Source organism: Phalacrocorax aristotelis, chromosome 9 (genome assembly GCF_949628215.1).
Source record: "Phalacrocorax aristotelis chromosome 9, bGulAri2.1, whole genome shotgun sequence".
NCBI classification, from domain to species: domain Eukaryota; kingdom Metazoa; phylum Chordata; class Aves; order Suliformes; family Phalacrocoracidae; genus Phalacrocorax; species Phalacrocorax aristotelis.
Genome location: NC_134284.1, coordinates 31109985 through 31131026, shown reverse-complemented (window position 1 = coordinate 31131026; position 21042 = coordinate 31109985). Strand labels below are relative to the sequence as shown.

General features: G+C 43.7%; 1 protein-coding gene across 1 annotated transcript in view; it reads left to right on the top strand.

Moving 5' to 3' along the window:
- The window catches only part of SYT16 (synaptotagmin 16), a 76984-nt gene that overhangs the window by 39160 nt on the left and 16782 nt on the right, over positions 1-21042 (top strand). Inside the window, exons 4-6 of the mRNA XM_075104146.1 lie at positions 10139-10395; positions 14309-14752; positions 15810-15999. Coding sequence (XP_074960247.1) covers positions 10139-10395; positions 14309-14752; positions 15810-15999 — 891 coding nt within the window. The remainder of the gene's footprint in view (positions 1-10138; positions 10396-14308; positions 14753-15809; positions 16000-21042) is intronic.

The window sequence follows — 21042 nt, the reverse complement described above, 5'->3', positions numbered from 1 at the left end:
TCAGATCTACCAGCATGACGGCACGGAGGAGCCAGCTTCTGTTGGGCCGGTGGTGGGAGCAGTTTGCTTCGGCACTGCCAGCTTCCTTGCACTGTCCGCTCTGCCTGAGGAGTGCTGTCTCCCATGCAGCAGCAGGTAAATTTACGGAGCAGTGACAGCAGTTGTCATTAAGTTTATACTGCAGATTTTTAGTTGACCTAGCACAGTGTGTAAAAGCAGCATCCGCTTTCCCCATCTCTAGCCGCGTGATTACTGTGAGATTTGAGGTGAAAAAAGGTGCTTTCCCCCGCGAAACAGGCAGTGTCGCTGAGAAAGCTGCCCTCCACCCGTTTGTCTGCAATGCCCATTTGTTCAGCTGCTTGGGTTTGCCATGGCGATTATCAAAGCGAGTCTTGGCAACCATATCATGTATTTCATGCTCAGGAGCAAGCAGCGGACCAACCACACTTGACAGCTGCCTTGTTCGCGTGTGTGTACACAAACGTGCACGTACACACTGACCGCCTGTCGTCCCCACTCCTCCCTTCGCTGTGCACGTCGGTGGGTCAAAACGTCCTGCTGTTCTGCTTCCTTGATGCTGATGGTAGGGAGATCTGCAAAATGCCTCTGCATTCTCATCCTGACAAAGCAAGGCCAAATACACATAGTATGTATTGAACCCTCCTTCCCCCATCTGCCGGATATTCACGCAGTAATGAGGGTGCAGTCGTCTCATATTCAAAGCACGTGTGGTAGCAGGAGGGGAAGGCGCTCACAGGGACATGCTCAAATGCGTATCTTCACTTTTAAAGGTTACAATTTACATTGGTCTCCCGAGTTCTTCTGCGGCTGGCAGATGGAGTCAGCAGTGCTTGTTAGCCATGTGCTGTATTTATGTGTTCGTGATGTTACCCAGAGCAGGTTACATACGAGTTGCTTTTTCTGCACAAAAGTTCCCGCTCCACCTTAGCAGGAGCTGAAGGGGAATGGAAGCATGGCCAAGTTTTCAAGTCCTTCACTTACTACTTTGTCTTTGCACATGCTAATGATTCTATGAGTGGTTCTCTGTGTGTGTTGTGTCTTTCTTTGTGTTCTGCTCTGTTAAATATCTTCATTTAAAAAAAAATAGAGTAACATGCAGAGTTGGGCAGGTCTAATAATATCTATATGTTGCTGATAAAATATGACATTCACAGGCTTTCCAGAGGTTGAAGCAGCAGGCAATTCTCAAGTTCATTCCCCAGTCCTCCCTAAACCCTTGGTCCCCTTTTCTCCTCAGAAGGTCTCTCTGAGAGCTAGAAATGTGCCGCATCATCTGGCTTCTTGGCCAAGCGCAGCAGACTGTCTAAAGCCTGAGTTGTGTTTTTCTCCCAGTAAACAGTTACAGGGAGGATGAAGAACAGACAGCATCTTCAGGCAGCAATGATGAGGTGATTAAGCAGTTTGAGGTCTCTGTGTCATGCTCACAAAGTTTTCGATCAGAAGCATCTGAAAAAGCAACACCAGCAGGTATGGCGCGTAGACCCAAATTCAGCTGTTTGCTCTCCATCCACGAGGAGTACAGTGCAGAGGTATCTGAATGCAAAGGTACTGTTTGCATGAAATAAGATTTAAAAAGTTGGAGTCTTCAAGATCTGTAGCCTCAACGTTGAGAGGTTCTTTTGTTGTGGAGAACAAATCCTGAATCTTGCTTTCTCTCTTACTAAAGTTGGTTTCCTTATTGGTTACCTGCAGTTTATTTCTAAAATACTTAAGAGGGAAGAGTCTGAATCCAAACCCTGCTGAAGTCCATGAAGATCTTTCCATTAACTGTCTATGGCTTTTGAATTCTGGCTCGTACTCTGCAGGGATTTTAATGGATTTTATTGCCAATTTTGCTAGAGTAAAGACTGCAGGACTTCGTTCTAATCATTTTTGGTCTGTGCCACTTAAGTCATTTCTTTAAGAAGCCTTTTAGCAGAAGTTGAATGTTGCCTTTTATAACAGCTTTGCAAACACAAGGTGAACAGTGAATGAATTATGCTGAATCATTTGCCAGCACATACGCCAAATGTCAGGCAATGACAGAAACTAAAAATTTATCGCACAGAAGGGAAGAATTTTATGATCTTCTATGGACTAATGTAATGACTCTTTTATACAAACAGAGATGAAATGCATTTAAAAATGTAGCTACTTAGATAATTGGCCTGAACACATTCTAAAATCTGGAGCAGTTCATTGGAGGATAGAGCTGTGAAAGTGCCCTTCATTTTTGTTCCGTAGAATATTTTAATTTTGAAATACAATTGTTTGATGCACCCTCTGATTAGAGAGATCATTTCAAAATATGGCCCTCCATCAAACTCTTCCTCTGGCACAACACGCTGCAGAGTTGCTCTTACTTTTCAGAGGTAATATTAATATTGTTTAAATAGCTGTTCAGAAACTAGCTGAAACCACATGATGAAGCCTGCTGTCACTAAGATATTTGGTTTTCTGCCATATTCTTCACTAAGCTCAAGATTAGACCCTTTGTTACAAAGAAATGCCTATAAACTAATCCTCGAGTATGTCATGTCTCCTTCAAAGCCAGAGAGGCTTCTGAGGCACGTAGAGCTGCTGTTATTGGGTGTACAGCAATAGTTACACACACCCACAGCTCCCAGTATGAGACATTTATATATTTGGGAGAAAAGCTGAGTGGTTGGGGTAAATCCCAGGTAATCCCACACCCTGCTATCCCCCAGTTGCTGCTCTGAGAACCCCATTTGTGTGAGAGTCCATTTTGGCCCCAAACTGGTGCCGTGATCACAAACTATAGAAAGGTTTGTACGTGTAAAGCCATCGTTGTGCCTCGATGGTGTATCAAGCACTGTTTCAGCTGAGCAGATCCTCTGGACCTTTCTGGGTGGGAGGGATGAAGGATCTTTCAAAAGTGCTAAGTCCAGATTGGGATCATGGCAATTTCAGACCTTCTTTAGACTCTGCCCAAGACTTCTCTTCTCCTTGTGTTCTCTTAACAGACCTTTTACTCGTATAGCTGGCAGTTTCCTTTTCTTACTGAATCAGAAATCTATAACAAACCTGGGCATACAGCAAAGTTGAGCATCTCAGGGAGCCCTGAATAGCTTCTCTCCCACTCAGTCTTGACATACGGCGAAGTCTTCTCACATCGTGTTCTTACATGAAATTTTCCTTGACCCTCTGTTTCTGTTATCAATGTCATTACAGTCTGCACTTTGGACTCATCTAGCTTTAACTTTGCACCTGGTAAAAATCTTTGTAGTAACCTGAATAGAGCTTGGAAAGAGGAGTGCACACTGCAGGAAGGAAGTATTTGGAGGATGCTCTGGGGAGCTAAATGGCTTGAATGCCAGCTCTGCCCACAGCCTCTCTGCAAATCACCCTGTTAATAAAGAGCCTATTTTAGTTCTGGAAACACGGAGCCTTCTCAGGCTATTACCCAGCATGTGGTAAATTAAACAATCTTGGCCTGATTGCATAATGTCACTTGAAATTTAAGATGCTTTTTCTCTTTAACCCCCAAAATTTACAAGCCATTTTTGTTTACATTTATTGTAATTAGATAATGATTCTGTTCCTTTGAGGCTCTTCTAGGGAGTTTTTCAGCACTTTTTGATGGCTAATCTCAAAATAACCGGGGGCAGAAGCACTGCTCGGTCTCCCTGCATCTGGTTTGGTTCAGTGCAAGGAGCACGTAGTGCCGGGGTGCTGCAGAGTGATTTTGAACTGGGGCTGTAGCACAGGCCAAGCAAGATGATTACTGCTGTATGAGGACAAATATGCCTCAGTCCCACTAACTTGTATCTCTGCTGCTGTTCCTTTCTTTCAGGAAGAGGGGTTTGAAAATCAGTCCTAGTAGCTAGGAGGATTTCAAGTCCAGAAGTACCTAGATCTATGCTGAAATCCTTTCCTTCTCTGGACAAAATCTAAACAGGTTCTTAACTTTCAGCATGTGTTTATATGCAGTCTAGAAGAAGGGATCACAATTATTTCGTTTTGGAAAATCACAAAGAAAAGACATGCTTTTTCCTGTAGAAGCACAGCGATTCACTGCAGTCCACAGAGCAAACATCACCTCAGTCAGCACAGGTAACAGGCGCTCATTAAACTCTTCATATCAGCATTTCTTGCTGGTCAATGAACTATGTAGTGTTAATTTAGCAAGATCTGCTAGGCTTCATCTTTTAACTCTGGCAGTGTGTTTTAGGAACTGATGAGGCCTCTCAGGATGTTTCTTTAGCACATTGTAATGCTTCAGAAAACTGAGAGATTGTGTATCTTTGAAAAAGAAGAAATATAGTGTAGGTTAACCAGGCTGTTTACCTGCCAACAGTGTTTGATGTGCTGAGCTTTGGCTGCATCTTCAGAGAGATGCTTCCATGCCCTAGTACCTGTTAGAGTTCTATCTGGAGGTGGTGCTCATCCTTTCATCTGACAAAAGTCACAGTTTCTTTATTGCCAGTTCTCCAAACTTGATTACAGACTTTCCTGATTTGTTGATGATTCCTGTTCCCCAGTATTCCCCTTGCCTCCTTCTTGGCTGGTGGGCACACATGACACAACAGGGAAAGGAGTGGGCAAAACTGAAAAAAGCAGCGCTCTTTTAGTGTACGGTGCCATCTGCCCTTAATTTTAGAATTGGCTGCTGTTGCTCTGTAGGGACTTTTGGCTAATTAAAGCTCAGATAGTTAGGTAATGCTTTCTCAACATATATCCCTGATGCTGTGCTGCTTACTCATGTCAGGCATTCATAAGACAGTTGACATTTTCTTCCTTAAAGATCTCTCAGGTAAATTACAGGCGTTTTACTGCTCTGACCTTTTCCTTTGCATGAAGAACTTCTGTTTTGACCATTTTTTTGTGAATATAATCACAGAATCACAGATTCGTTTAGGTTGGAAAAGACCTTTAAGATCATCAAGTCCAACTGTTAATAACGTTAGAATGGATATAATTGGAGAGGTGTAGTTGTTCTAGTCTGTAGAGTTGGGCCGTGACCTGTAATGATCCTCTAATACTGGTATTTATAAATTATTATCTCTTACCAAACTACTTAAATTTAAAGGAAAAGCCAGACTGTTTCACTAAATGGTTTTGGTGAATCACCTTTTCCCTTCCTTTCCATGAATACTACATTTGCTTTCCTAACACATTCATTTTGTGCCTAAGACTTAGAGAGATGGCTTGGTCTATTAATATAATTCTGGAGTTCTCCTGTTATGAATAGCCTTTTATGGCTTTAATGTAGTTTTTGAAAATTCCTCTATTATTGATCTAGATATTATCCCAGCAGGAGTCAAAACCACAAGATAATTGTGTGAGGATAATTTCTTACTACAGTAACATTTTATTCTGAAAGCCTGCTGTGTGGTGTGTGCTTTGATGGATGACCCACTGTTTAAAATGTGTATTAGACATTGGCTTGCTAATTAAATGCCTTAAGGAGCGCCTGTACCCATTCAGTCTCAGTAAATTTGTGGAATTTCTGTTATTTTATTTCTTGCTTACGTTCTTATGTTTACTTCTTTCTGTTTTCTGACTTTGTAGAAAAGAATGGGAGTAATGGCAAAAAATCAAATTACTTTCGACCCTCAGTCAAGAGTTTCAGCTCAGGGCGGGGTCGAGACAATGAGGGCTCTTGGTTTCAGGACTAGGTCTGCCAGTTGGGAGAATGAGGAGGAGAAGAGGTGAGTTTTGCATTTCAGAAGGGAGTAAGAAGAGCACTCACCTGGAGTTTGAGAGATCTGAATTTGGATCCCTCTTTCATCCAAAGGACCATCTCCCACATCTCAGAAGAGGACCATAATTACAAAGCTGTGAGGTGCTCTCAGACTTCTCTGCTGAAGTGCCCATGCTTGAAGCATTTTACTAGGAGGGAGAATGTGAAGACCATTCATAGTTGAAGAAAGGGGATAAAGTTATTCTCCTAATCTCTGAGCTGTTAAATTGAAAGAGCAGCCAAGGGGAGGGGCAAGGACTTCTGCACACCTCCAGGAAGGAACCCTCAGCAAGTTCGCTGGAATTTACAGCCAGTACACTGGAACACTGTGCTGCCATCCAACCAGACCTGGACAGGCTGGAGAGCTGGGCTAGGGGAACCTCATGAAATTCAACAAGAGTAAGTGCAAAGTCCTGCACCTGGGGAGGAACAACCCCAGGCACCAGTACAGGCTGGGGGCTGAACTACGGGAAAGCAGCTCTGTGGGAAGGACCTGGGAGTGCTGGTGGACAGGAAGGTGACCCTGAGCCAAGTGATGTGCCCTTGTGGCCAAGAAGGCCAATGGTATCCTGGGGTGCATTAAAAGGAGAGTGGCCAGCAGGGCGAGGGAGGTTATCCTCCCCCTCTGCTCTGGCCTAGTGAGACCACATTTGGAGTACCGTTTCCCATTCTGAGCCCCCCAGTTTAAGAAGGATGTGGAACTGCTTGAGCAAGTCCAGCGGAGAGTTACCAAGGCGATCAGGGGACTGGAGAATCTCCCTTATGAGGAAAGGCTGAGAGACCTGGGTTTGTTCAGCCTGGAGAAGGGAAGACTGAGGGGAGATCTTATCAATGCTTATAAATATCTGAAGGGTGAGTGTCAAGAGGATGGGGCCAGACTGTTTTCAGAGATGCCCAATGACAAGCCAAGGGGCAAAGGGCACAAGCTGGAACACAGCAAGTTCCACCTGAATATGAGAAAAAACCCCTTCCCTGTGCAGGTGCCAGAGCAGGGGCACAGGCTGCCCAGAGAGGCTGTGGGGTCCCTTCCCTGGAAACATTGAAACCCCACCTGGACACGTTCCTGTGCCCCCTGCTCTGGGTGTGCCTGCTCAAGAGGGGGGGGTTGGACGGGATGATCTGCAGAGGTCCCTTCCAACTCCCACCATTCTGTGATTCTGTGAAATGTTTTGTGAGTATAACCTCCATTCCCCTTGTTGAGGGTTGGTGTTTTGGTTTTGTTTGGGTTTTTTTGGTTATGGGTTATGTTGTTTTGGGTTTGGTTTGGTGTTTTTTTTTTTGGTGGAGCAGGTATGAATCGGAAATAGCATATTTGCTGCTAAGGCCAAACAGAATTTCTTCTACTCTGAAATATTTGGGCTTTTTGTTCTAGACAGAAGGATGTTTAAAGAATCATAGGATGGCTTGGGTTGGAAGGGACCTTTAAAGATCATCTAGTCCAACCCCCCTGCCATGATCAGGTTGCTTAATGCCCCATCCAACCTGACTTTGAACACTTCCAATGATGAGGCACCCACAGCTTCTCTGGGAAACCTGTTCCAGTGTCTCACTACCTCATAGTAAAGAATTTATTCCTTATAGTCAATCTAAATCTTCCCTCTTTCAGTTTAAATCCATTACCCCTTGTCCTATCACTACAGGCCCTGGAGAGAGACCTTTTACCATCTTTTATAGGGCCCCTTTAAGTATTGAAAAGCAGCAATAAGGTCATCCCAAGTTCTCCATGCTAAACAATCCCAACTCTCTCAGCCTTTCTTCATAGAAAAGGTATTCCTGCCCTCTGACCATTTTCATGGACCTGCTCCAACAGGTCCATGTCCTTCTTCTGTTGGGGGCCCCAGGCATGGATGCAGTACTCCAGGTGGGATCTCTCAAGAGTGGAGCTGAGGGGGAGAATCACTTCCCTTGACCTGCTGGTCATGCTTCTTTTGATGCAGCCCAGGATACAGTTGGCTTTCTGGTCTGTAAGCACACATTGCTGGCTCATACCCAATTTTTCATTCACCAGCATCCCCAAGTCCTTCTCTGCAGGGCTGTTCTCAACAATTCATCTCCCAGTCTGTACTGATAGTGGGGATTGCCCTGACCCAGGTGTAGGACCTTGCACTTGGCCTTGAACTTCATGAGGTTCACATTTCCCCACTTCTCAAGCCTGTTGAAGTCCCTCTGGATGGCATCCCTTCCCTCAAGTGTATAAACTGCACCACACCTACAACCTTGCTGAGGGTGCACTCAATCCCACCATGTATGTCATTAATAAAGATATTGAACAGTACTGGTCCCGATACAGACCCCTGAGGGACATCACTTGTTACTGATCTCCATTTGGACATTGAACCATTGACTGCAACACTCTGTTTGAGGCCTTGCAGCCGACTGCTTATCCATCAGATAGTCCATTCATCAAATCCATATCTCTCTAATTTAGGGACAAGGATGTTGTGTGGGGCCATGTCAAAGACCAAAGTCAAGTTAGATGACATCTGTTGCTCTTTCCCTATCCATCAATGCAGTCATGTTATCGTAGGCGGCCACCAGATCAGTCAGGCAGGGTTTGCCCTTTCTGAAGTCATATTGACTGTGTCTAATCACCTTCCTGTCATCCATATGCCTTGACCTATCTTCCAGGAAGATCTGTTCTATGATCTTACTGGGCACAGAGGTGAGGCTGACTGGTACTTCCCAGGGTCTTCATTTTTGCTGTTTTAAAGAATGGATGTGAAGTTCCCCTTTTTCTGGTCACTGGGGGCATTACTTGACTGCCATGACTTTTCAAGTCTGATGGAGAGTAGATTAACAACTACATCAGCCAGTTCTCTCAGGACCTTGGGATATATCTCATCAGATCTCATGGACTTCTGTACATTCAGGTCCCTCATAGGGTCCCAAACCTGACCTGTGATGGGTGGGACTTCATTCCTCCAGTCCTTGCCTTGAGATTCAGGGACTTGAGAGATGTGGGACAAGCAATTGCCAGTGAAAACTGAGGCAAAATGTTGTTGAGTATCTCAGCCTTCTCCATGTCAGTTGTCATCAGGTTCCCTGTCTCATTTATCAGGCAGTGAATGAAAACTGATTCATCTAAACAAAAGCAAACTAATTGTTGGCTATTAAATATGGTAACTAATACTATTTTTTAAAGATTTGAGTCGGAGCCCAAATTTAAAAAAAAAAAAAAAAGGATTGTTCTATAGTAATGACCTTCTTGAGAACAAACAAGCAGGTGTCCGTGCTTGGGCAGGGGAGATGAACAAGGTAACGTCCAGAGATCCCTTCCAACCTCAACCATTCTGTGAAACCTTTAAGCCTCAAATAGCTGTGTTTGCGAAGGAAGCCATTCTGTTTTCACTACTGTCGTCAGCTGTCTGGAAGCACAACTTGTTTTCTTTCACTGTAAATGCACCTTGCTTATTTGAAAGGCATGGAGACAGAATCTAGCTCTTTGTATTCCTAAAGCAAGGCCTGGCATCAAATGCATTAGGAGGAGGAAGGTCCCTGGTTTTCATCTGAAAGTACTTGCAGAAAACATTCAAGGCCAAATCATGATGTTATTTTCATCTGTGTCCCTGCACATGTAATTATTTGTGTTGCTCCACCCAGACAGCTCTCGCTGATGCCTTCAAGTAAAGTGCCCTGTGTTCAAAATAGAAACTTCAGTGGTGCAGAGAAGGAATCTGTGGTCTGAACCAGAGAAGACTATTTTATTCTTATTGACGAACCTTACTTCAGTTCATGGAAAAAGTGCAGAAGATCAGATTAATTAAAACTAATAAAAGCAGGCAGGAAATTAGGGAACACATCTCCTCTCAGTTGCCCTTGGAACAATTTAGCCCAGACATGGGATTTGGAAATTCCTGGTTGGGTTAGGGGGCTGGTAATGCACACCCAAGCTCTCAGGAATGGGTAGTAAGATCGTGGTGGCACTTTGTTATCTTTGTGAAACTCCTTTCCTCACCAGCGCCATCCCCTTGAGGGCAATGGTAACTCCTGTCCTTTCCTTCTCCTCCTGCATAGAAGGAAATTGATGATACCTGTTCATCAGGCCTATGCTGTGCTTTTCCATAATTTGTGACCTGTGTTTTCATGGAAGTGTTTGTTTTGGGGCTGCTTTCAAGGTGCTTGAATATCCCAAACACTCCATTGATAATTGCATTTGGTGGTTAAATTCTTCAAGTAAAGGCAGCTGTTTTCTCAGTTCAGGATGGGGTGAGAAACAGCCATGTTCACTCCACCTAATGCTGATTTATACAGGATTTGTTATTTTATAAGTTCAACACTGCAGTACTCGAAAGTAGAAGTTGTCTTTTGTATACACTGGAGATGGGGAGGCGGAAAAAACCCAAAAGAAAGGAGAGAAAGGCACATTTTGGGAAGCAGAGGGGGAGGAATTTATTCTAATCCCTCTGAAATTATTTTCTTGCTGAAAATTGTTAGATCTGGATGGACTAAGCCAACTGAGTTACCAAGACAACCTATCCCATTGTGAAGATGACCATGTATCTGTTGATTCAAGAACAACAATTGAGAGTAGGGGCGCTGGGCAGCATAAGGGGCCTAGGATGGAGTCCAGCATTGCCGATGGCGTGAGCTGGCAAGCCACGGAAGGACGTTTGGAAATGAAGACAGCATTTACCAACCAGGGATTTGAAGTAAATGATGCTACTGACAGCTCATCGGCTTGGAGCCCTGAGGTATGGTGAATTGTCATTTATTACACACGGTGTAAGCTTTTGAAGGGTACTGGGGGCCAAAAAATGTTAGGGGAGAAATTAAGTGAAAAATTGATCAGCACGGCACCAGATAACGGTACTCCTGTGCGCATGAACATACACCCCTCTCACTGTGTTTCCCCTTGTTCTTGTATTTTACCCCTTGCTTACAAAGACTTGCTCAGAGAAGCTGTTTTACGGCTTGATTTCTGACTGCAATCTTTGAACTGAAGTTGGAGCCATTAGCTGCCTGACAGCATTTACTATCATTTAGCAATGGCCCAGGGCTTTGTTACTGGCAGTACGTGCAGGGTGTGTGTCTAGGGACGTGATGTGTGGTCACTGGGTCAGATTTGTGCCTCTTTTTCTGGGTGGTTTATGTGGCTTAGACAATAGGAAGCATCTGGAAAGCTGGAGGCAACTGATGGGGGTGGCCCGTGACTTGGCCATCGCTCTGGTTCCCTTTGGTACCAGACATCCTTCCAGGAAAGGAAAAAGCCTGAGAGCTCCTCTGCTTTGCCTTAGTTCTGAAGCCTCAAGAAAACATTACAGATTTTAAGGCATTGTAAACACCTGATGACTTAGCATCCCCCTTTCTTTTATAATCTTTCTGAGTGATGTTTTGGTTTTCATTATTATTTTACCACAAGATTAAATATCTGAAAAAGAAATCAGCCTGCATCAGACATATTAAAAGAAGAGCACAAAGGTCACGTCATCTGCCTGAGTTAAAAGAGACTGTTTTTCAGCCGTGGAAATTAATACCTCCCTCACACTCTGAGCAACAAGGCTTTGAGGGAAAGGTTCCTTTCCTCAGAGCATGCTTCCTGCAGCCAGTTAAAGAGATGGAAAGCAGCTCCTCAGTGCATATGTTCCAGCCCTAAGGGGTGCCTTGAGCAGCATTTTGGTTTGCTGCACAAACCAGTCCCACAAAATACTACACAACACATGGGAACTCTGCAGGGCAGCAGCCCTGCCCTCTCTTTGCTGCGTGCCTCTGACATGCACTGTTTGTCTGCCCATCTGAGGCTCATTTCTCCTTTTCCACATTTGGATGTACATTGCCATGGTTTACATGTGCTGCAATGTCTCCAGTGCCCTCTTATATTTCTTTGGAATACATACCTTGTTTTTCTCCTGGTATCTACATTTGAAAAATGCAAAGAATGGTTATAGCATCAGGGGGCAGATATGCCTAAGTCCCAGTTTATTTACTACAAGCAGCTTCTCATCCAAAGGTATTGTGTGGATTAATGAAAGGCTTTTTATTGCAGGAACTAAATGTTCTGACATGCCAGAAATGTCCAAGCGCTATTATGCTCCACTCAAAGGACCTCTCTTTAGAGACAAAAACGCTAATTTTATGTCCCTGCAGTGGAACCACAAGTACCATTTCAAGCCTTGTCCATAATTAGCTGCTCTTTCAGGTTTCTCTGGCAGAAATAGAGTTGTTTTACCTAGCGAAGTAGATATTGGCTATCCTGAACAACCAGGTTAGACATACAGTGTCAATCAGTATACTTGGCTTGACATCTCAAAAACCGTGCTGGGAAGAGGGAAAGAAATTCAAATGAAGTATCTGAAACCCACAGTTTCCTTGGATTCCAGTTTAAGTGTCTGTATAATCAATATGTTCACAAACAGTTTATAACCCCAGCTAAGCTCCATAAGCCAAGGGGAATTCTGAGAATGACTTCCACAGAAGGAAGATTGAGCATCTGTAAGCTTTATGTGCTGAAAACCTGTACGGGGCAAGTCCCAGATAGCACAGTGCTCTTTGAAAGGCCCAGCCCATGAGGTCTCTAAAGTGTGGTTGCCCATGGAAAGGTCACTCCCACAGAGGCTGGCATTTCTCTTTCCCTTTCTGCCTCCAGTTCCTGCAGTTTTCCTTGCAGTGGATGTGGCCACAGCTATAGTAGCATAATTTGAGGTTTCCTGAAATCCAGATCCTTTCTAGCTGTTCTGTCAAAAACCAGACAGCTGACCTTCAGTCAGCCCTACATGCTGCCAGAAGATGAGATACTCAGCCCTGTTGGGGCAGGAGAGTGCCTCTTGGATCTTTGCACCTGTGGGTTTATGATGACGCATAGGAGTTCACATTCTCCAGCATGTAGTTGAAAGCACAGTTATGCCACAAGCACAAGTGTCTGCACACTTTAGCAGCAGCTCTTAAATGTGCATTGATTCCATCTCCTCAGTAGCAAACGAACAGATGAAAGTGGGGAGGGATGAACGTGTGGAGGGAAACATGAATCAAGCACAATCCCATTACGTTTCCTTCTTAAATATTGTTTCATCAACCCAGACAGAAATAACTTGGGAGCTACACAGTACCACTTATATTTGCATAACATCATGTTCTCTCTAGACAACCTGGCCTGCCTTGAATTTTTGTCTTTGCAGCCTGCTGTTCATACAGAAGGGCATTTTTATGGGCAACCAAGTCATTTCACGTGCTGCCCAACGGTGATTTTAATCTTTGACATTCCTTCTGCAAGACGCGTGACAGCAGGTCTCCGTCACTAACGTGCACACATGGACTTTTGTATTCACGTGCACGAATCCTTTGAACACCTATGAAAACATGAAAAGCGGAGCTTTGCACATCACAGCAGGTGAATCTGAGCACTTGAAAAGTAGATGGACAAGAAGTAGGTATAGATTTTGAGGTTTGTCCAAGGTCTTGTTTGAGAGACACGCCACCCTAGACGCTTCTGAAGGGAATTACATCAGCAGTCCTATGGCCCATCCTCTGTACTCTAAACAATAAGATTCCCATGTTGAAAAGAAGTGTTACTTGAAACGCGAAAGAAGATAAATGTTTGAGGAGGAGGGTGATTCAGACTGCTAGTGACAGGCCTTAATTCACCTTCTGGCTATTAACTGAAAATCTTTCCCTAATACAGTGTATACTCATGTTTAAATACAAATCATCGATCACTATAGCAACCCCTTTATCACATGAAGCACATTCTTGCTCTAAGATAAAAAAGCACTTTTGAATAGAAACGCACACACCCACTCATCAAAAGGTAAGGTGAGCATCCATGTTTTTTGTCTTGTTTTGTCAAGATGATTTTTGTTTTAAAGGCAGGTAAAAGATTCTGCGTGAATTGGTCTGCACATATTTTGATTGTTTATTTTGAATTTTTATTCTGAATGTATTAGTATCCAGACTGAACAGAAGGAACAGATGCTTCTCTTGGGAGATTTAAAAAGGGAATAAAGAATCAATATGTATTTAATCAGGCTGTTTTTCTCGATTATCATTGCTTTAGCTGTAGGAAAAGTATTGAATTATAGGGTAGCATGTAGAAATGGAATTTTCATTCTGCAGGAAATTCTCACATCAAATTGAACACAGTGCTTAATTTTTTAAATTTCCAACAGAACAAAATATCCCAAAAGTCAGCAGGTTTGACTGAATTGTTTAATTTTGGTAATGTAAAAAAAATCAATTTTGAAGAAATATCAGTGTATGTTCAAAGTAATAGGTTAAGGTTTTTTTACTCAAATTAAACCAAAAAGTTTTATTAATGCCTCAAAATTGACATGAATGAAATTTTTAAAAACCATCTGTCTAGTTTTTCCCTATGTAGAATGTTAGCAAATTAACAGTCTCCTGTAAAGTGCTTAAATATTGATGAAACCTTTTGTTGGAAATGTTTCAACAAGTGCTGTTGCTTACTAGATTGTATGTGGAGTATTATGCAAAATCAGGTAATTAACTAACACTGGCTTCTCAAGAAACAGTGGGATCCTTATTCTGCAGAGCAGCTGCCTACACTTGCAGGCACAAGTGAGGAATGCTCAAAAAATTTCTTTTAAAATAGAGTTGGGATCACAGAGGCAGTTGAACTCCAATGGAGGTTTTACTTCTTCCTTCTCTTTGCAGGAGCATGATGGAGTGAACAGTGTAGCAGCTCATCATGGTGCTCATGTGCCCATCTGTAAATGTGGTGACCTAGATGTCATCTTCAACTATAAAGCCTCAAGTCAAAAGCTAGTAGTTACTATCTTGGAGGCCAGGGATATCCCAGACAAAGACCGCAGTGGTGTGAACACTTGGCAGGTACACACAGTCCTGATGCCTAGCAAGAAACAGAGGGGTAAGACAAGCGTTCAGCGAGGACCCATCCCCATGTTCAAGGATAAAATTACCTTCAATAAGCTGGAGCCAGAGGAGTTAAGCAGCCACGCCATTCGTTTCCGCCTCTATGCGGTGCACAAGATGATTGGAGAGAAGATGATGGGAGAGCAGCTATTCTACCTGAGCAACATCAGCCAGGAAGGGGAAGTGAAGATGACGTTGGTCTTGGAGCCAAGGAGTAATCTGAGCGTAAGTTTGATGAAAGAAATACGGAGTCCATAAAATTGTTCATCTGGTGAATGGGGACCAGCTGTGCCTGATATGTTTCATTCAGAGCTGTTAGGATGCAACTGGTGGATCTGTCCTACTGTCACTTAAAAAGTTATCAGTAAGGGAAGCACAGGGCATGTCTTCCCTACACAAAGCTGTACCTTATTAACAACGGCTCAGCTAGCAAGTTTACACAAACATGTAGATCTACATCTACACAAGTCAGCAAATGCTGTGCTACGAAGAAATAGTAGGTTGGTCCAGGAACCACCAGAGCTATTTACATCTTAATTTCAACAAAAACAGTAGTTCTTGTGCACCATTATGTTGGTGGCCCTGTACTACTGCCAGTGCCAGAGCTACCTCATTTGGCACTAACTACTAGCTTGTGGATCTCTGCACTGTGCAGTTTCCATGTTACCAGAAATGCTTAGTAATGTTCATTTTCGCGACAGATGGACATGGAGAGGTGGGTCATGTGAGGAGGAACTGGCTGTGCTACTTCATAGTCTTCCATGCACATCACAGTTGTATCCAGCTCTGGTTATGCCAATCAATTTGGGTAGATGAGCTCTGTTGTGATTCATTGGCTGCAAAAAGCTCAGTGAGAGGTTGTGCACATGAAATGAGTAAAACATCTCTGGGTAAAGAGGGGGTAGAGAGAGCGTTATGGTAGCAAGGAGAGAAAGAAAGAAAATACACAGTACAGGACCAAAAAAACTCAAACTACAAAATGCATTCCATCCAAAAGTCATTGTCAAGGAGATTTACTGTGCAGTTGATGTAGTAGGATGTATGCTTGTCTCGGAGACTTTGATTTACATGAGTGACAACACATTATGCAGAGTTCCTCATCTTTAATGAGAAAGTTCAGAGATGTGTTTTTGTAAAAGTGGTGCTCTGATTCTTCTGGTGCCCCATTCTTAGTCATTGTCATTTCTTAAGAGAGATCTTACTAAACAAGGCTACAAGGTATAAATTAAGGGAGGGTGGTGGTGAATGTCCTGATGAGACTTTCAGTGCTCTTTCCCTGCAGAGTGCAGATTCTCAGCTTAGTCTGTCAGCAATCTCTCACAGTGATAGCGCTTCTTCAACACAGTCCCTGTCGCATGGAGGGGTGCCAGAGCTGCTCGTGGGATTGTCGTACAATGCCACTACGGGGCGGCTGTCAGTGGAGATGATCAAAGGCAGCCATTTCCGAAACCTCGCAATTAATAGGCCACCTGGTAAGTACTTCCACTGCTATTAAATAACACCGTTGAATCAAAATTTGCTTTTTATTTTCTTCCTCGAGATATTCAATTATGTCATTTCTGAGCTGGGTTTCATTGCAGAGTATCTGATTGAAAATTAAAAGCATTATTTCAAATACATGTGCTGGTAAATTTTACAATGTAATTGGAAGCAATCATATGAAGGCACAGCTAACGGGACAGTAATACCTGAATGTCTCTTTTATTGCGTATACCTTTACAACATCTGATTATGGCAAAAGTGCTATTATACCCAAAGCACAGAGTAATTCTCAGCAGATCCATAAAAAGAAAGAAGTGCTTTTCAAGCGATTATATGTTACCATGTGATCTACAGAAGCCCTGCCTAGTGCCATTAAGTGTTTCCCAGGGCTATGCTTTGTTTAGTCCCCTTACTGTGCTGCTGAGCGCTAGGTGACCTGGTGCTTTAGGCCCTTTGAGGATCCTGCTGCTGTGAATTCTCTACTGCCACACAAAAAAAATCTTCTGCAGAAAGAAGATTTGAAAGTTGTTCTTCTGGGTCGCAACAGTTGAGTTCCCTTCTTCCAATACCTAAAGGAAAAAATGGAAATTGCCTTACAGTAGGTTTAGTTAGTCCCTGAGCTGTAGTTAGTCCTTGAGATGGATAGTGGATGGACGGTGCTAATGCCCAAAATATAGATGGGGTCATGCAGCCATAGTGCAAGGTATTATCTGCTGTCCTGCTGGTGTGTCACATTCAGGGCTTGAATGGCAGTGCTGTATTCATCTCGTATTGTCCTTTTGCTTCCTGTCTGAAACCAGCAGCTAATGGCAATGTGAAATAACATTTTTTTTATTTGTTGCTGTGTTTGCTTTTTGTGATGTGGTTGCCTGCCTGTCAAAGGTAATAACCTTTGACAATTCTTTGCATTCACTGGATTTGACATAGTATCTCCAGCTTGCAAAATGCTAAGATTGCTTTTGCAAGATGCTGTGCTCTTTGGCCCAGAGCTAGCAAAATATTTATGTAATACTTCAGTTTCCACTAAACTGTACTTTGGTGTATTACAGAAACAATCTCTGTAATTAGTCAGTCCCTCAGGAATTAAGGGCAAGTCTGTACAACAGTAAAACACATGACACCAGTCTGTGTAGCCATAGCTAGTCTTTTATTAGCTGTGGGAACATAGGTCTCCATGTGAGTTACTTAGAGATGTTTTCTTGTTTGCAAGTACATGTTTTATTAAAAAGTTTCAAGTTGAAACCTTTTTAGTAATTTAAAACAAAGGTAGACTAAGACAAGGGTCTTACCACATGCTCTAGCAAGCAAGCTGTGTTTATATAAAACATTTTATACATAAAGCATTCAACAGTGTCTCCAATAGCTCCTCATATACAAGCTAAGGAAGTGTGGGTTGGATGAGTGGACAGTGAGGTGGACAGAGAACTGGCTCAACAACACAACTCAGAGGGATGTGATCAATGGAGCAGAGTCTGGCTGGAGGCCTGTCACTAGTGGTGTTCCCCAGGGGTCTGTGCTGGGTCCAGTCCTGTTCAACATAGTCATCAATGATCTGGATGATGGGATGGAGTGTAACCTCAGCAAGTTCGCTGATGACACCAAGCTGGGAGGAGTGGCTGATATACCAGGAGGCTGTGTGTCATCCAGCGAGACCTGGACAGGCTGGAGAGCTGGGCTGAGGGGAACCTCATGAAATTCAACAAGAGTAAGTGCAAGGTCCTGCACCTGGGGAGGAACAACCCCAGGCACCAGTACAGGCTGGGGGCTGAACTACTGGAAAGCAGCTCTGTGGGAAGGACCTGGGAGTACTGGTGGACAGGAAGGTGACCATGAGCCAGTGATGTGCCCTTGTGGCCAAGAAGGCCAAGAGTATCCTGGGGTGCATTAAAAGGAGAGTGGCCAGCAGGGCGAGGGAGGTTATCCTCCCCCTCTACTCTGGCCTAGTGAGACCACATTTGGAGTACCGTTTCCCATTCTGAGCCCCCCAGTTTAAGAAGGATGTGGAACTGCTTGAGCAAGTCCAGCGGAGAGTTACCAAGGCGATCAGGGGACTGGAGAATCTCCCTTATGAGGAAAGGCTGAGAGACCTGGGTTTGTTCAGCCTGGAGAAGGGAAGACTGAGGGGAGATCTTATCAACGCTTACAAATATCTGAAGGGTGAGTGTCAAGAGGATGGGGCCAGACTGTTTTCAGAGATGCCCAATGACAGGCCAAGGGGCAAAGGGCACAAGCTGGAACACAGCAAGTTCCACCTGAATATGAGAAAAAACCCCTTCCCTGTGCAGGTGCCAGAGCAGGGGCACAGGCTGCCCAGGGAGGGTGTGGGGTCCCTTCCCTGGAGACATTCACCCCCCGCCTGGATGCGTTCCTGTGCCCCCTGCTCTGGGTGTGCCTGCTCAAGCAGGGGGTGGGACGGGATGAGCTCCAGAGGTCCCTTCCAACCCCCACCATTCTGTGATTCTGTGATATATGCTGCAGTGTAAATACATCCTGAAGTTTTATTCTCAGAAATCAAATTAAAATAGTCCCAATATAGGTCCAAGTTCATTTGTTGCAGTTTTTTTCTGGCATGTTTTGATATATGGTGTTGGAGTTTTGTCTCTTAGCTGCCTGAAGATGAGGATTATGCAGCACTTCTGTTCTTAAATCAGGCCCTGTACAAGTTGTCTTGTGTCTGGCTGGATCGGGCACCCATAATGCCCCACTCTTTTCCAATAAATGAAACTTCTTTACTGAAGAGAACTCAAATAATTGCCTTCCAGCTTACTACCTGCAATATCATGAACAAATTACTGATGTTTGTGGTATTCTTCTAAGGAATGTCTTTCTGGGTGCATGTTGTATAGGTCCGTCTGTTGCAGTAAGCTGAGTAACCCTGTTACTCATTGTTTGTGAGTGCTGGGAGTTGTGTCTGTCCTGGGCCTCTTGCGGGATGGGGTTTGGCAGAATAGCCGTGTGTGCAGAGGCTAACTTTCAGCATGGAAAAGTTTAGCTGCCTTGATTAGACATCCCATTCTGCTTTTTAGCTGGTGGGCGCACGGGAGTGCAGTAGCTTGGTTGGCAGCATCTTTAAACCTGAGAAGCATTTTGTGTTTGTTGATGATATGAGAACAGGAGCAAGATAGGAGAAAAAAAGGCATTCCTTGAGGGAGCTTTCATTTTAAATTCTGGCTGAATTTTCCATTTCTGTGTTTGTAGGGCTTCAGATAAACCTAGTTAAATCTGCTTGGTAAGCTAGCCAAAGTCTCCTGTCAACCACCTAAACTAATAGTCCTGACGTTTCATAACAGTTCTTCCATCTTTGCTGTTACGGCTATCTTGAGTTGTTTCTTTGTGTCCTTTCTGTATCCAGGTCAACTTTAGCATTGTCAGACCAGTACCTCTCAGTGTTAGATCAGTTCTTAGGGGCAACAGGGAAATTCATAAATTATTACAGGTGAATTCCAAACCTATCACAATCCGCCTCTTTTATTCCTACTCACATTGTTTCTTCTACATTCTGCATTGTTCTTCTGTGCCAGTAAATTTCCCAGTAGTGTGGTGAGAAAAGGAAAACCCAGTGAAGCAGAAATTGAAAGAAGTTAAAAGGAGGAAGAAAACCAGCACTTGTTTCAGATGCTGGAGTAGCAATTCACTGATAACTCCTGCAGGCACTGCGGAGGAGTGCTGTGAGGGCCGATCGTTACTGTCTGAAACACGCTGGTGGCTGAATGAGATGCTTGATAAGCCCTTCACGAGGTGAAAGCTAAAACTGCTACCTCCCTTTCTGGAGGCTGAGCAAATAGCCCTTGTGTTTTCTCAAATACGTCCTGTCTGTGGTTCTGTTGTTTGAGGCTCAGAGGGAGTGATTTATTTCTTTAAAGTATCATGGGGATTTCAAACATAATAGTGCTTTGGGACACTTAAATACCAAACCCAAACTGCTATTCAGGGCAACCGTTTATGGGAAGACTGAGAGAAGTCTATGGTAGAATCCATCACCGTTCCCAGCCCTGCGTGCACAGAGCCTATACAGTATCCATATGTGGTCCTGTCACAGGCTTTAGTATTGGCTGCTGATGATAGCTGCAGCTATAGCAAATGACAGGAGAGTCTTGCAGACAGCAAATTCTCCAGCTGTGCTTTCTGCCCACCTTAACCCTCTTCTCTGCCACCTGGGGTCCTGCACAGGTGAGCTCAGCATCTCCTGCAGCGTGCGTGCTCCCTCCTCAGCGTCCTTGCACAGAGATTTTGCTGCGTACAGAAGAAGGAACTAGACTGGGGCATTGGTGATTTTTAGATGTTACAGACTGCAGAGGCTAAAGCAGATGGTTTTTTGGAGAAGGAAAGGAAGATTGTGCATGTCTCAATTTTTCCTGGGCACGTCTTGTGCTTCACTTAAACCTTTAAATGGGATGCAGAGTGTTAAACTGAGTCAGCTAAATATCAGAGTGATGGGTGCTTACATGGGTAATAACTCGATTAGGAAACAGCTGGACAGCTTACAGACTTAAATCTTGCAACAGTGTCTTCTCTTCTGGTCACATGTGTGGGATTTAAGGGTAGTTTGGTCAAGGATGTGTCCAGGTATTGTTCAGGGGAACATGCTGAGTTATAGGCCTGAGTCTACAGTCCCTGATCACACAAATAGATCCATTATCACTCAGAGCACTTAAGAGCACTCAAGAGTATGGCTGCAGCATTGGACTGTAAATTATCAGTGTGTGCCAAAATGCCTAATGCAGAACAACATCTATGGGTTTGTCAGATGTGGACACCCTCGGTGTTTTAGTGCTAATGTTTTAGTGCTTTGGTTTGTGTGGAATGTGGAAGCCTCATTCTCTTTGGTTTTTGTAAAAATCATTAACCTATGCTGGCATTTTGTAGGGGTTCATGTTTTGGTCTGTGGTATTGTATCTTCTTAGAACAAAACCCGGTGTGTTCGTCTAAAGGACGTTTACTATTGAAAAAAGTAACAAGAGAAGCCTACACCACTGGCAGACATGTCTTTAAAAATTTATAACCAGTTACATACTATGTGCGTGGTAGTAGTA